Below are 12,552 nucleotides of genomic sequence, written 5' to 3'. Positions count from 1 at the left end.
GAGAAGAGCAGGGTGAGAACACGTGAGAGGAACAGCTCTGCAGACACCATGGTCAGCAGAGAAGGAGAGGCAGGAGCTGCTCCCGGCACCTGAGCTGAGGTTCCCCTGCAGCCCTTGGCGCAGGCCGTGGTGCAGCAGGATGTTCCCCTGCAGCCCATGGAGGTCCATGGGGATGCAGAGATCCCCCTGCAGCCCATGCAGGAGACCCAGGCTGGAAAAGGTGGATGCCTGAGAGGAGGCTGGGACCCCACTGGAGACCTGTGCTGGAGCAGCCACCTGGCAGGGACCTGCAGACCCATGGAGAGAGGAGCCTGTGCTGGAGCAGGTTTCCTGGTAGGACTTGTGACCCTGTGAAGGAGCCATGCTGGAGCAGCCTGTCCTTGAAGGACTGCACTCAGGGGAAGACTGCCCCAGACTGCAGCAGTTTGCAGAGAACTGCTGCCTGTGGAATGGACTCACATTGCAGAAGTGCACAGAGAACTCTCCCATAGGATGGACTCCACACTGAAGCCAAGGAAGGACTCCTCTCCCTGAGCAGTGGGAGAAACAACATGTGATCACAGACCATAAACCCCAGTCCTCATCTCCCTGCACCTCTGGGGGGCGGAGGTAGAGATGGGAAGGAGGAAGAAGTGGGGGAAAGAGGTTTTAAAGTCTGTTTATACTTGTCATTATCCTGCTCTGATTTTGCTAGCAATAAATTCAATTAATACCTATAATGTGAGTCTGTTTTGTGAGTTATCTCCGCCATTATCTCAACCCATTAACCCTTTGTTGTATTTTCTCTCTCCCCTGTCCAGCTGTGGAGGGCAGTAAGAGAGCAGCTTTCAAGAGTGTCTGGCATCAGCCAGAATCAACCCATTATAGTCTTTTTGAAACCTGGGTACCATACTTCAGATCAAGAAGCCAGTCCTTCAGCAAAGAATGGAAAGGAGACAAATTAAACAGGAAACCAAAGTTACCAGTCCCTGGTCTACCAATGGTAGCAAAAGTCAGGAGGCTAACAGATACTACCACCTAAATTTAAATAATTTAATTCTATAATATTGTTAAAAAACTGATGTAAGGTAACATGGTAATCACTAAATTACTCCTGTTGTTCATGTTGGATGTAGTGAATTAGTAAAACAGGATCAATGAGTGAACTGTGCTATTATATACCTGCTGGGTTGCAGCTTGCTTATCATTGCATATCAGCACTGCATAAAGCCTGGATATAAACTTGAGAGTACAAAATGGAAACTTCCAAGGCTAAGGGACATAAATAAATACCATTATTATGATTAATCAGTGGGCTTTCACCTTTTTAAACCTTACCTTCATGGTTTAAGGGAGTCATGGAAAATTATCAGAGTCAACTTATTTTACCAGTTTTGGCTTAAGAAATGCTTCCCTAGATCTGCCATCACTATTTTTTTTTTTTTTTGTTTCTATGAGAAAGCTCACAGGTTCATTTCATGAAAAGGCTGTGCTACAATGGCAGAGGCAATGCATATTCATGCTGAGTGCCACTAGCAGAAATGTGTATGTATATATTTAAGTGTGTATGTGGCTTAGTGGGTGGATGAGGAGATAAATGTGCACAGCCATTGTTCATATACTTAAAATATATACAACTCAGGAAAAAAGACAGGAGGTTTCCTCCTCAACTGCAGATAAATAATCTCATTATGCTTCTGGAAACATATGCCAAAGAGCTCACTTTTTCTCTGTGTCATTTAGCTGGGTCTTGACAATTTCTGAGCAAGTTTTATTGTTTGGTTGGGAATTATTTTAGATTCTCAATCAAAAAAAATCCTCAGGCTTATGAAATTCTCCTTGGCAACACTGAAAACCCAGCGTCCTCTGATGCCTCTGATTCTTATGTGATCAGGGACACTAATGATAATGACCCTTTGCTGAGTATGCTACTTGTCTAGAGGCCTATGTCAACTACACCACTACATCCAGAGTGGACAGGGACAAACTATTTGTTTGCTCTTCAGGCCCCTTGGGCCCTGTCATATGCTATTTGTTCTTGCATTAAGAGGTAGTTTGACTCGGCTGGGCTGACATTTCCTTCAAGTCAGTGTATTCCACTCATGCAGTAGCAGCTACCAAAGCAATAAGTATAGACTTGAGGCTCAGAAACAATCATTTAAGTGGCTTTTTTGATTCATATCCAGGGCTTTTCACATGTTTACTGGTCATTCTGAATCCAAAATGACACATTTTTTTAAAACTAGCTTTTCTATTTGATATTCAGGAAACATAGCCTCCTCATAGTTAACACGGCTGCTCATCAATAACACGCATCAGAACCTGCAACTGAGATGATGAACAAGGACTGATATTGCTGCATGATACCAGAGGCATCGATCGGTTCTACTTTTCTTCTCCACTTCATAAAGGATACCTGATATGTGATTACTCTCCCAGTCACAGCCTTCCCTCCCTTTCCTTCCATTTCCTATTTAAATTTTACTTTTTGCTGTAATAGGATGTCCTTGTGTTCACATCTTAACTGTAGAAGTATATTTTTTCCTGTTGGAATTCCAGTTATTTTAAAAAAAGTATCCATGTTCTTGTGCATTTAATGGGACAGACTTCTGCTGATGTAAAACAGGTAAAAACAGTCATGACAATGCTGAGTATTTTTCTGGTTCATTTGTGTTTGTGGGTATTGCTGGAATTGGAAAGATTTGTTTCTGATTGATTAGACTCTTCTAGTATTGCACCAGTGTGATTCTGCTCATGCCATTTGATGTGATGCGGCATTCAGTTAGAACAGTGACTTCCTAAATGTGAGTCTAGACCATCTGTGATGCACACAAAGAGCATTTGTATGTCAATTGTCTATTTAGATCATTTAGTAATTTATTGCAATTTTGAGTCATCAAAAAGGTTTCATTACAAAGACGTCTCCAATCTATCTATCTGGATCATATTAGGTAATGCAGATTTCTACTTGTATGTTAGTAAATCTCAGAAATTCCCACTCTTTGATCAGGTCAGACCACTTGTCATGAGGTCCCAAGGAATTCCTGTGATACCATTTCCATCCTCTGTTCTAATCCAGCAAAAGTCAAACTTTTGTCTCATAGCATAATACCTTTCCCACTGTGGGAATCTAAAACCTATGCAGCATTTTCAACATACTGTAGAACTTCTCAAAATGATTCAAAATTCACAGTTTGTATTTCAATTGATTAAAGAATTTTTTACATATTTGTTGTTTTCATACTCCAGACTTCTTGTCTTCCAGGTTCCTTCTAGATCCTCTGGATCTAAAACCACAGCTCAGAAAAAATTTGCAAAGTAGCCAGCTATTTCTGGGCAGGCGGGACAGGGGCAAAGCGAACTTGAAAAAGGAGTTTTTAAAGCAAATTTACAAAAAAAACCTAAAGATAAATATCAGCTACAGACATGACAGTGCTTTAGCTGATTTACCTCTTGGGTACTTCTAGCTGACATGCACTAAAGATTTCTGGGCAGGAAGGCAAGTGCCTGTCACTTTCTGTAATTTACAAGGATACGAAATAGCAGATTATACAGTCCACCTTTGTTCCAGAGAGGAGAAAAGAGTTTGACCATTACAAACAAATCTTAACAGAGCTCTCTTCTGATTCAATCCACTTTGTCTTTTCTAGCACCATGGACCAAAGTTAAGTCAGTGTAGATAAAGAGTAAAATGAAGAGACGGTTGGGTCTGGGGAGAAGCTGAGGGTGAGAACACTGGGCTGGAGAATAAATTTAGCAGCAACAGAGAAGAGGAAGAAAACAATGTCTGGATTTGGAAGCCTGGCAAGTCCTCCGCTCACTGCTCAACCTGTGTTTAGCAATTCTGATGTGCTACTGAGCAGACAGCTCAGGCTCAGGACGACTACTCTCCCTCAGTCCCTCTTCAGCAGGCAATGAAAGCAGGCTGTACTTTGAAAATCTTCCCCCATCATGCAAACTGACACAGGCATGCTTTTCAAAAACCCACAGCCAATCTGTTGATCATTACTTATTTACAAAGGCCTTCGGGCAGAAAGTCCTGTAAAAACCATACTTGATACGGTATACACTAGCTTTTTCTGCTTGTGGAAAAAAGTACCCCTAAGGCTACCTCAAACCATCACTTTCTATTGCACATAAAATGTACCGTGTAACACTAAAGTATTTAATATATATGGTATAATATATCTACAGGAAAGGCATTTGTGTAGAAGTATGTTACCCTGTATTTGGTAATTTGATGTTTTGCTGAAGGCTATGACTTGAAAAAGCCTGCACCTAGTACAGAGGACCTGTCATCTCAGTACCCAAGAGCCAATAGAATAAAGAAGTACCCTTAAGCAGCAAAACTTTGACACAGCTTTGAAGCATATGAAAACAGTATAACTCCCCAGAATTATTATTACTCAAGATCAAAGAAATGAGGCATACTTTACATAGCAAACAGGGACAGTGTGTTCAGCTCTTTCTCTCTCTCTCTCCCCCCCCTTCTCTTTCTTTTTACTTCTACTTCCCCAAAATTAGAATCTAGGAGAAGGTGAAGGGGGGAATCTCCATGTTTAAGTTTTAAGCAGTTAAAGCAATTAGCACTAGATAAGAGGACTGTCCAAAGGTAAGTAAATTGAAAACTATGCTAGCATGACAACTGGCACTATAAAAATGAGAAGTTTGCCAGTATGCTCATTTTATTCTTCCTCATAAACTGTAAACAAGCATGTAAATCAGTGTCATATGGGCAAGGCTGAGCTAACAGGAAGGCAGAGAACTTTTAATGACACATTCTACAGGAATAGATGGTCAATAGGGAAAAAAAAAGCCACAGCTGGGTGCATTTTCTCTCTGTGAATCAATCTCACTTTTGGTTCTGTAGTCTAAACAGAGATGAAAACGATTTGTGGAAGTTATGTCCTTGAATATGCCCTATATTACAGAAACAATAAACAAATATGGATGCTTCTGTAACTGCCCAAATAAAATTCCAGTCTACTGACTGAAATACAAGTAGAAATATCATCTACCTGCATCCAGAATCATTACAGGAACAAAATCATTGTCAATAATAAAAATAGTAGATTTTATTTATGGAAAGAACTATAAATTTGCATCAATTTTTTTTCCTGTAACCTCTGTGAGCAGGCACAGTTATACACACATAAATCTCAAATTGCACTAATTTGTTTATAAATGCAAATAAGTTTACATTTTTTCTGTGTATGTATACATATATATATATACACATAGAGTGGAAAATATCTGCTATGGTATTTATGGATACAATTATGGACTGAAGGTCTAGCCTGGGTACATAGGATATGCAAAATCAGAGCAGGAACAGCCTCATTGGAAACTGTGTCTACTATGGGATCCAATTTTGACTGAGCTAAGTAGGTAAAAGGCAAGACACAGTGAGATAGAATGCAAATCACATAATATTTTAATAGATTATAATTTCTTGTTGCAGTTCTAGTTTTAACAAATCTCTTAGAGGTAATTTGTTCTATTAAAGGAAACCACATAATTATACAATGGAGTACTACTGTAAAATAATGTATACATAGCAACAGGGGAAAATATCACTAAGAAGATGCTGTTTTCATCATTCACTTTTAGAGTATATACTACCCTCTTAAAAATCCCTGTATTTCATAATTAATGTGCTTTTAGCTTGACTAAAACTGTGTTAGTTTTGAACTTTGCTTTGGCAAGTACATATATTATTAGACTTTTTCATCAGTCTAAATCAATTAACAGAAATTTGATTTCAATCGACAGGATAAAAGGAAGGTAATATTCAGGTTCATTTTTGATTGTGATGATACATCTCACATATGGCCTTAAGTACAGAAAACAGTACTCAGAGGGAATCCAACAAAAAGAGAATTGCCTGAGGCAAACTAACCACATGAGTTCCCCTGATTGGTTAGTGCTATCATTAGTGCCACTGCTGTTTAAGAACTACACATGGACAGGACAGGGTGACAGCTAAGACTTTAAAGCCTATGTATTTTTCAAACAGCTTTTCAAACTGTTTTTCATGACAGAATTTTTTTCCAGCTCTATCATTAACTGCTGACAAGCTGACAGAATAAATACTTCAGCCTTTCAGAAACCATCTAACAATCTTTTTTTTTCACCCCTTCCCCTTATTTTTGATGTGGGGGGAGGAGAGGAGGAAGGAAGAAAGAAAGAAGATGAAGATATGAGTTTCTTACAGTCTTACCTCATCAGTTTGGGTGAGGAGTTGGGTGAATTTCGCATGCCTCCATTTCGCTGCTTTTTTTTGGGTGATAGTGTTGACGGCTGCTCATCTTCAACTGGAAATATAAGGAACTCATGAGATTAAGTACTGCTCTGAGTGCAATATGAAATACAAGTGAAGTAGCAAAGAACACACACTCTATGTCCATTCACGCACTGATACTTCATTGCTAACATTGGCCAACACTAATAAAAATCAAATACATGTTAGTCAAAGAGATTGGTTTGAAGGAGAAGCAGAGAAGAATACCAGGGGTTTGAACACAGGTGTTCAAATTGGTTTCATACTTCAAAAACAAAGACGGGGGGACCACATTCGGGTTATTCTTAGAGTTATTATCAGTTAATCTGCACTACAGAAAAATAGAATTAGTGCTCTGCTGTATTCCCAGACAGATAAAGTACTATTTTCAATATCAACATAACAGCTGCCAGCCTGCTTTTGCTAATGAACTAGACACCAGTTGGTTCTCGCTCCTCACATGCCAAACGACAGAGCCTTCATGAAGAGATGTAAAATATTCAATGCCTTGATGTTCAATGATTCAGTTAGTCGGGAATGTGAATGCAGCCTGCCATTGTGCGGAGATCTCCAGCACAAGTCAGACCTCATTGCTCTACTCTCATCCCAAAACAGAGTTTTAACAGGAGTGAACAGAATGAGGTTGAATGGAAGTGGGGAGACAATACCTGTATAACAGAGAATGCATGTATTATGCAATCTTTTAATGAGGATGAGGTGCATTTTCAAGGACTGATTGATTTCTAGATAGAAAATCACTTCTAGTTTTGTCAGTCATAAACTACTCTTGGATAACTTATGTCACAATATGTATTGCTTAAACAAGTGCAGTTTCCTAAGAACTCATCTATAAGGATTAACCACCATTACTGTTTTGAGATTGTAACTGCACTTGATAATCTGTATGTAACTTTTACATGTACTATCAAAGGGAATACACTCATGCCTGCTTTCTCAAGTTCATACTAATGCTAATTTATTCTGATACAAAGAAGAAAAAATAAACTTTTTCCCATCCTACTGTTAACTGAAAAATGAATTAGAAGATAATATAACTGATGCCTAGGAAGCTTTTACTTAAAAGCTAAAAGGAAAGACATTAGTACTAGTAGTAGTAGCTGCTATATTTAAAGAGCTTAGTACACATTAGCAGTGCACAAGCAGAGGTTGAGAAAAATATACTACTTGTAAGAAGATACATAAGAAAAACAACAAAAATGGGTTATATATTACCTGCATCAGACTTATCTGTGAAGAAATGAAGCAATAGCCTTTTGCTATAACTCTTCTGACACTATTTTATTACAGACTGCTTTCAAGCCTACCACCTCTGTCTGTTGCTCAAGCCTGCAATGGAACTTCATTTTGCCTTGGGACCAAAGGGCTGGGCCCTGAAAAGACAATTTTGCTCCCTTTTTAGATGACCTAGCATCACCTAGCAAAAAGGAGTCACAACCAAAGAAAACACTGCAAAGAGAAAAAAAACAAACCAAAGCAACCAAACAAAGCTAATCCCAAAATAAGTGTGCCAAAGAGTGGTGTAAAAGATAATACTTAGATCAGAACAAAAACTGTCTACAAATGATTTATTCACTAAGTTTCTTCTCTTCTTGGGCAGCATCCCTAAAGACAAAGGAATTTTCTTCTCATTTGACCTTTCTTTCTTTTTCCAAATCAAAGCCCTATAGTGTAAATGCTTATTAATGGTTAGTCAAATTTGGCTGAAATAAATAAGAGAAATAAATAAGCCCACGGAAAATTCTCAAAAATATACAAATTGAAATTTTCTGTCTGTGACAGTTTGTACATAATAAGTTAGATCACTTCAGTTTTTAGCTATGTGTATCATGAAGTGAACATGCACAGAATTGGTTTTTTGGTAATATCTTTGCAGCTCTGATTGCAAAATAGTGCGAGTGTTTGTGCTTTTCAGAACACCCTCTTCAAATTCTCTTGAAAATGGCATAGTCTTGTTTTAAACTTCTCTACCACAAAGTTATTTGCATGCTATTCCACACAAACAATAGCTGTAAAGATATGCACTGTGCTCTCTTGTTCTTTATTGGATACAAATATTCAGTTCCACCGCTTAAAAGATAAAACAAACAAGAACCATGCAAAATGTTCCTTCCAGAAAACAACAAATGATCTATTTTGCTCTCTTATGAGTAAAAATTCTAAATTTCATTCAAATTAATCTGTTACCATGGGGTTACAGAATGTTTGTCCAGAGATGCAGAATGGCACCACAAGTGTGTTGTTATACAATTTTAGCAGTTCAAGGAAGATACACAGCCACCAGGATCATAGGCAAAAATCTTACAGTAGCACAAGTCAACTGTAGATAATATTATAAGCAGAAATTTTTCTATGAACAAGAGAAAACAATATTAAAAAATAATTTTTTTCCAAGTCTTCAGCAAGCTAATAAGACTTCTGTCTGATCCTTTCAAATTCTGAACGTTAACACAATAAGGATGTTTTTGTACTATATGGGCCAATGTTTATGTTCTCCAGTGCTGCCAGGTGATGCTAACCTGCCACCCAACTAAAATCAAAGCCTTACTAGTAATCATCCAAAAGAACAACTTCTAGAAGTACATTTCTAGAAGTCTGCACTTGTTATTGGAACTGCATCTGCAATAAATAAGCTTCCATTTTGGGTATGTGCTTGTCATATTCAAATTATGTTACTGTCACCAGTTGCCTGGCAAGTCCAAGGTTAGCATGGCTCACTAGTTAATATCTCTTAGGAAAGCCTTCTGAGGGATCTCAATTTGTTGCTTAACCAAGAAAGCCATTTATTCTCATTGTAGCAATGGAAGTAGATCTATATTAATCATATGACAGAAAATCAAGTTTTATTTTTCATTGAAATCTCTGCACAGAGTTTACAGGGCATCTGCAGTTTAGCAACACAACTCCATACAAAAGGGGGAAGGGAACACAAGAAGTTAGAATATGTGAATGGTATCCAATGGACACTATTACCTATGGCTTGGCTCCCAAAAATGTCACAGTGATAACTCACAAGTGGTTTCTTAGTAGTAAGTAGGATATAAAACATATTTAATTATTATCCTTCAGATACTCCTATCAATTTCCTGCCTATTTAAATAAGTGGATATAGCAAAACTTTTAGTAAGGTTATTAAATAGTTTAGTTTCATGGTTTCTGTGTCTGCATTAATTTAAAAGGTAGTCTTAAATTTGCTTGTTCTTATGAAAGACAAACATATTTGAATAAGGGGGCTGTGATATATGACAACTCAATTCTGATATTGTATGTTTGCTTTTGTTAATGAGTCCCGATTTTTTATGTATTTATACTACAGGATTTGTATTAACTACAGCCATATTATGTTATGCAGACTTTTTTTACTGCTTTCATGAAAATTGGAAATAAGTTCAAGAATTGGACACAGAGTTTTATAGATTTGGAACTCAATTCATCCTCCGAGTTCTAATAATGTTCAAGAGCTTGTTTGCACATCCCTCAGTATAACACTTATTGTCCTGCTGTAACAACCCAGAGCTCACTGGTCTAATAACAGTTTTGCAGTTCAGGAAGGCTCAATGCTAAAAAAACATCAGGCATTCAATTTTATGCCGGAGTTTAATTTAAAGTTACACTGATGTTTTAACAGGTTTGCTTATTCTGGAGTAAAGCGTGTTCATTATTTCAATGACATAACCTCCAGACAATGTTCCATGAATTGGTTTAAGATGTGCAGGTAATTTAAACAGCCTTAATGTGGAGTTGACCATCTGTAACAACATATTACTTGACTTTTGTCCTCATTTCATTTTGAAAGCAAAACAAAAGGAAAGTCTTCCAAAACAGTGGACAAGTCAATAACTTTTTTCTTTGTTATTTTCTAACTACTTTTAAAACAACACTGTCTCCTTGACTACCTCTCCCAGGTCACTAGCTGAACTAGTTCACAGATGCTTTTTTAGACACCAAAAAGAGCTGAAATTTGAAATAACATCGATGTTACTGAACATCATATGAACTGGGACACCTGGTAAGTTTATTCTGCCTAGCATGTAAATGCTTGAAAGCAATTAAATCCTTTGAAAGGTAAAGCACAAACCACCCAGAGACATTAGTTGACTAGCTATCTCGATTAACTTATTAATCACCACATCTGGCGAAACCCACATCTGTAAGCACTTAACAGAGCATTAGTAATGTCATAGTCACATTGAAAACAGACTGCAAAACCATGCACAAACCATTCTGTATTGCCTTATGCATCCAACTACTGGGCTACCTACGGAGATCTTGGTTCACCCCAGGCTTTTGGGAATGGTAGCGGTATTTTACAGGCAAGCTGAGTGCCCTTTGCAATCTACAGTAGGTAGATTTTCCTTGTTCAACAGAACTCAGTAAGTTAAGGTGCAGCAGCGAGGGGTTGTTGGGTAGGAGGAGGCTCCCTTTACGGTTATTAACAAGTGGAACAGGTTCCGGGATTCCTTCAGTGGACTTGGCATCAATCAATGCATTAGTAGTTGCATTCTTGAACTGATATGAACATTTTGGGTAACTTGATCTAGCTGCATTCTTTACTTCTAAATAATGAGAAAAAATTTAAATTAATTTCTTTGTATTAAAAACTATTTCAAACCACAGGCATGAATCAATTTTGATATTATGTGGAAATACAGACATTAAAGCTTAAGGTATCAGTTCCAACAGCAAAGATAAATGTTTATACCTGCAGCTTTTTTATGTTTTATTTTTCCCCCCTCTAAAAATGACTCTTTATAAAAGAATACTTATAGAAGGATTATTCAACAATATTATCACCTTTAAGCAATAATCCCATCCTAGGCTAGTATGCCTGAGGTAATACTTATTTTGCTGTGTTGATAAGGGCTTTGAGATTTACTATCTGTGGAAGATGTTTATTTCTTTGAAACTACTGAAAATGACAGGGGAGGTAAAGCACTCTGCTGCTATTAAAATAAATAAGGAATCATAGAAAACATAAGGTCACAACTCCAAAATTGTGCAAGCATACGTATGGAATTAAACTGATTTTAAGGAACCCACATAAAAATTGTTGAGTATTCAACAGTGCTGCATACTGTAAATTTCAGGAGGTCATACATAGTACCTCTGAAAAGAAAGTTAAAAATTCAATTTCCTAATTATAGATTTAGCTTTAAATGGTGATTCTTTGTCTTTCACTGATAATATATCAAGGCTATTTAAACACTACCCCATCTACTAGTACCTGTAACAAACAGCACCCTCAGTGAAAACCAACAACAAAATGTTTTTTTGATAAAAATACACAATAAAGATCTTCTCCTAATGCTTGTTACATTCTGAATGAGTATAGTATAGAAAAGAAGTTATATAACTGAGCTGCTAAAGCCTTATATTTGGTTATGTATACGGAAGTATGAAGTTTAGGTAGGGTGTAGTTTGTGGACTGATAAACTTGAAGCATCATTTCCATGTCTCAATTGCCTTAAAGATTCTATGGAGAGCAGGAGAGCATTGAGCAGAGAGTAGAGGCAAAGTATTTGAGGAGGTCAGCATGTTTTTGGGGATCTTTGTTTAGTTTACCACCAGCTAGAAACACCATCTGGTAATAGGAAAGAAGAAAATAATTGCATTCCCATGCTTGCCATTTTTCTTCAAGCACAAAATCTGTCTCTCTCACGGAAAAGGTGACTGTATAGGAATTACAAGAGTCATTTGAAGGTACCTTTTAACAAGGTTGAACTGGCTGGTGACAAAGCACCCATTCCAATTCAGTGACTTTTTGATGGTTTGCTACTATTCTGACTGAGGTAGATTGAAAAAATAGTGAGAAAATAATTAAAGTCTAATTTATGATATTACTCTGATTTTTAAAAATAGAAGCAACAGAATAATAATAATAATAATAATAATAATAATAATAATAATAATAATATTGCATACTCACCAGAGTTCACTTGTATTTTAAATCATCAGAGGAGAGCATATATCTTTGATTAGCAATACTGCCACAAAAATAAAATATATTGTATAAAATACTGAATACACTACTTGAAAATTATCAATTTTACCTCAGAGTTACTGGGATTTTTATCAAATTTTGTACTTCTGCTTTTGATATTTTTCAAGTGAAATAATTTTCAGATGAAAAAAATATATCTGCAGAGAACTATCACCCTACCCATGTCACTGGTCAAGCATTGAAGGCCTTGATATGCATCAACTCAGTTCTATTTTTAAAGTGTAGATAATAATGCTGGAAATAATCTTTGAAAATCCACATCCTGTATCGAAGT

General features: G+C 37.1%; 1 protein-coding gene across 44 annotated transcripts in view; it reads right to left on the bottom strand.

The window, feature by feature from the left end:
* Window positions 1–12,552, bottom strand: part of KCNMA1 (potassium calcium-activated channel subfamily M alpha 1) — a 425,312-nt gene that overhangs the window by 61,982 nt on the left and 350,778 nt on the right. For 29 of the 44 annotated variants that reach the window (XM_032749279.3, XM_072931487.1, XM_072931475.1 and 26 more), the window contains one exon: window positions 6,200–6,293. In XM_032749279.3, coding sequence (XP_032605170.1) covers window positions 6,200–6,293 — 94 coding nt within the window. Of the gene's footprint in view, window positions 1–6,199; window positions 6,294–10,539; window positions 10,834–12,552 lie in introns of all 44 variants that reach the window. The other 15 variants (XM_072931472.1, XM_072931474.1, XM_072931471.1 and 12 more) reach the window with 1 other exon arrangement.

This window comes from Taeniopygia guttata, chromosome 6, assembly GCF_048771995.1.
Source record: "Taeniopygia guttata chromosome 6, bTaeGut7.mat, whole genome shotgun sequence".
NCBI classification, from domain to species: domain Eukaryota; kingdom Metazoa; phylum Chordata; class Aves; order Passeriformes; family Estrildidae; genus Taeniopygia; species Taeniopygia guttata.
This window is presented reverse-complemented; position numbering and strand designations above follow the sequence as displayed.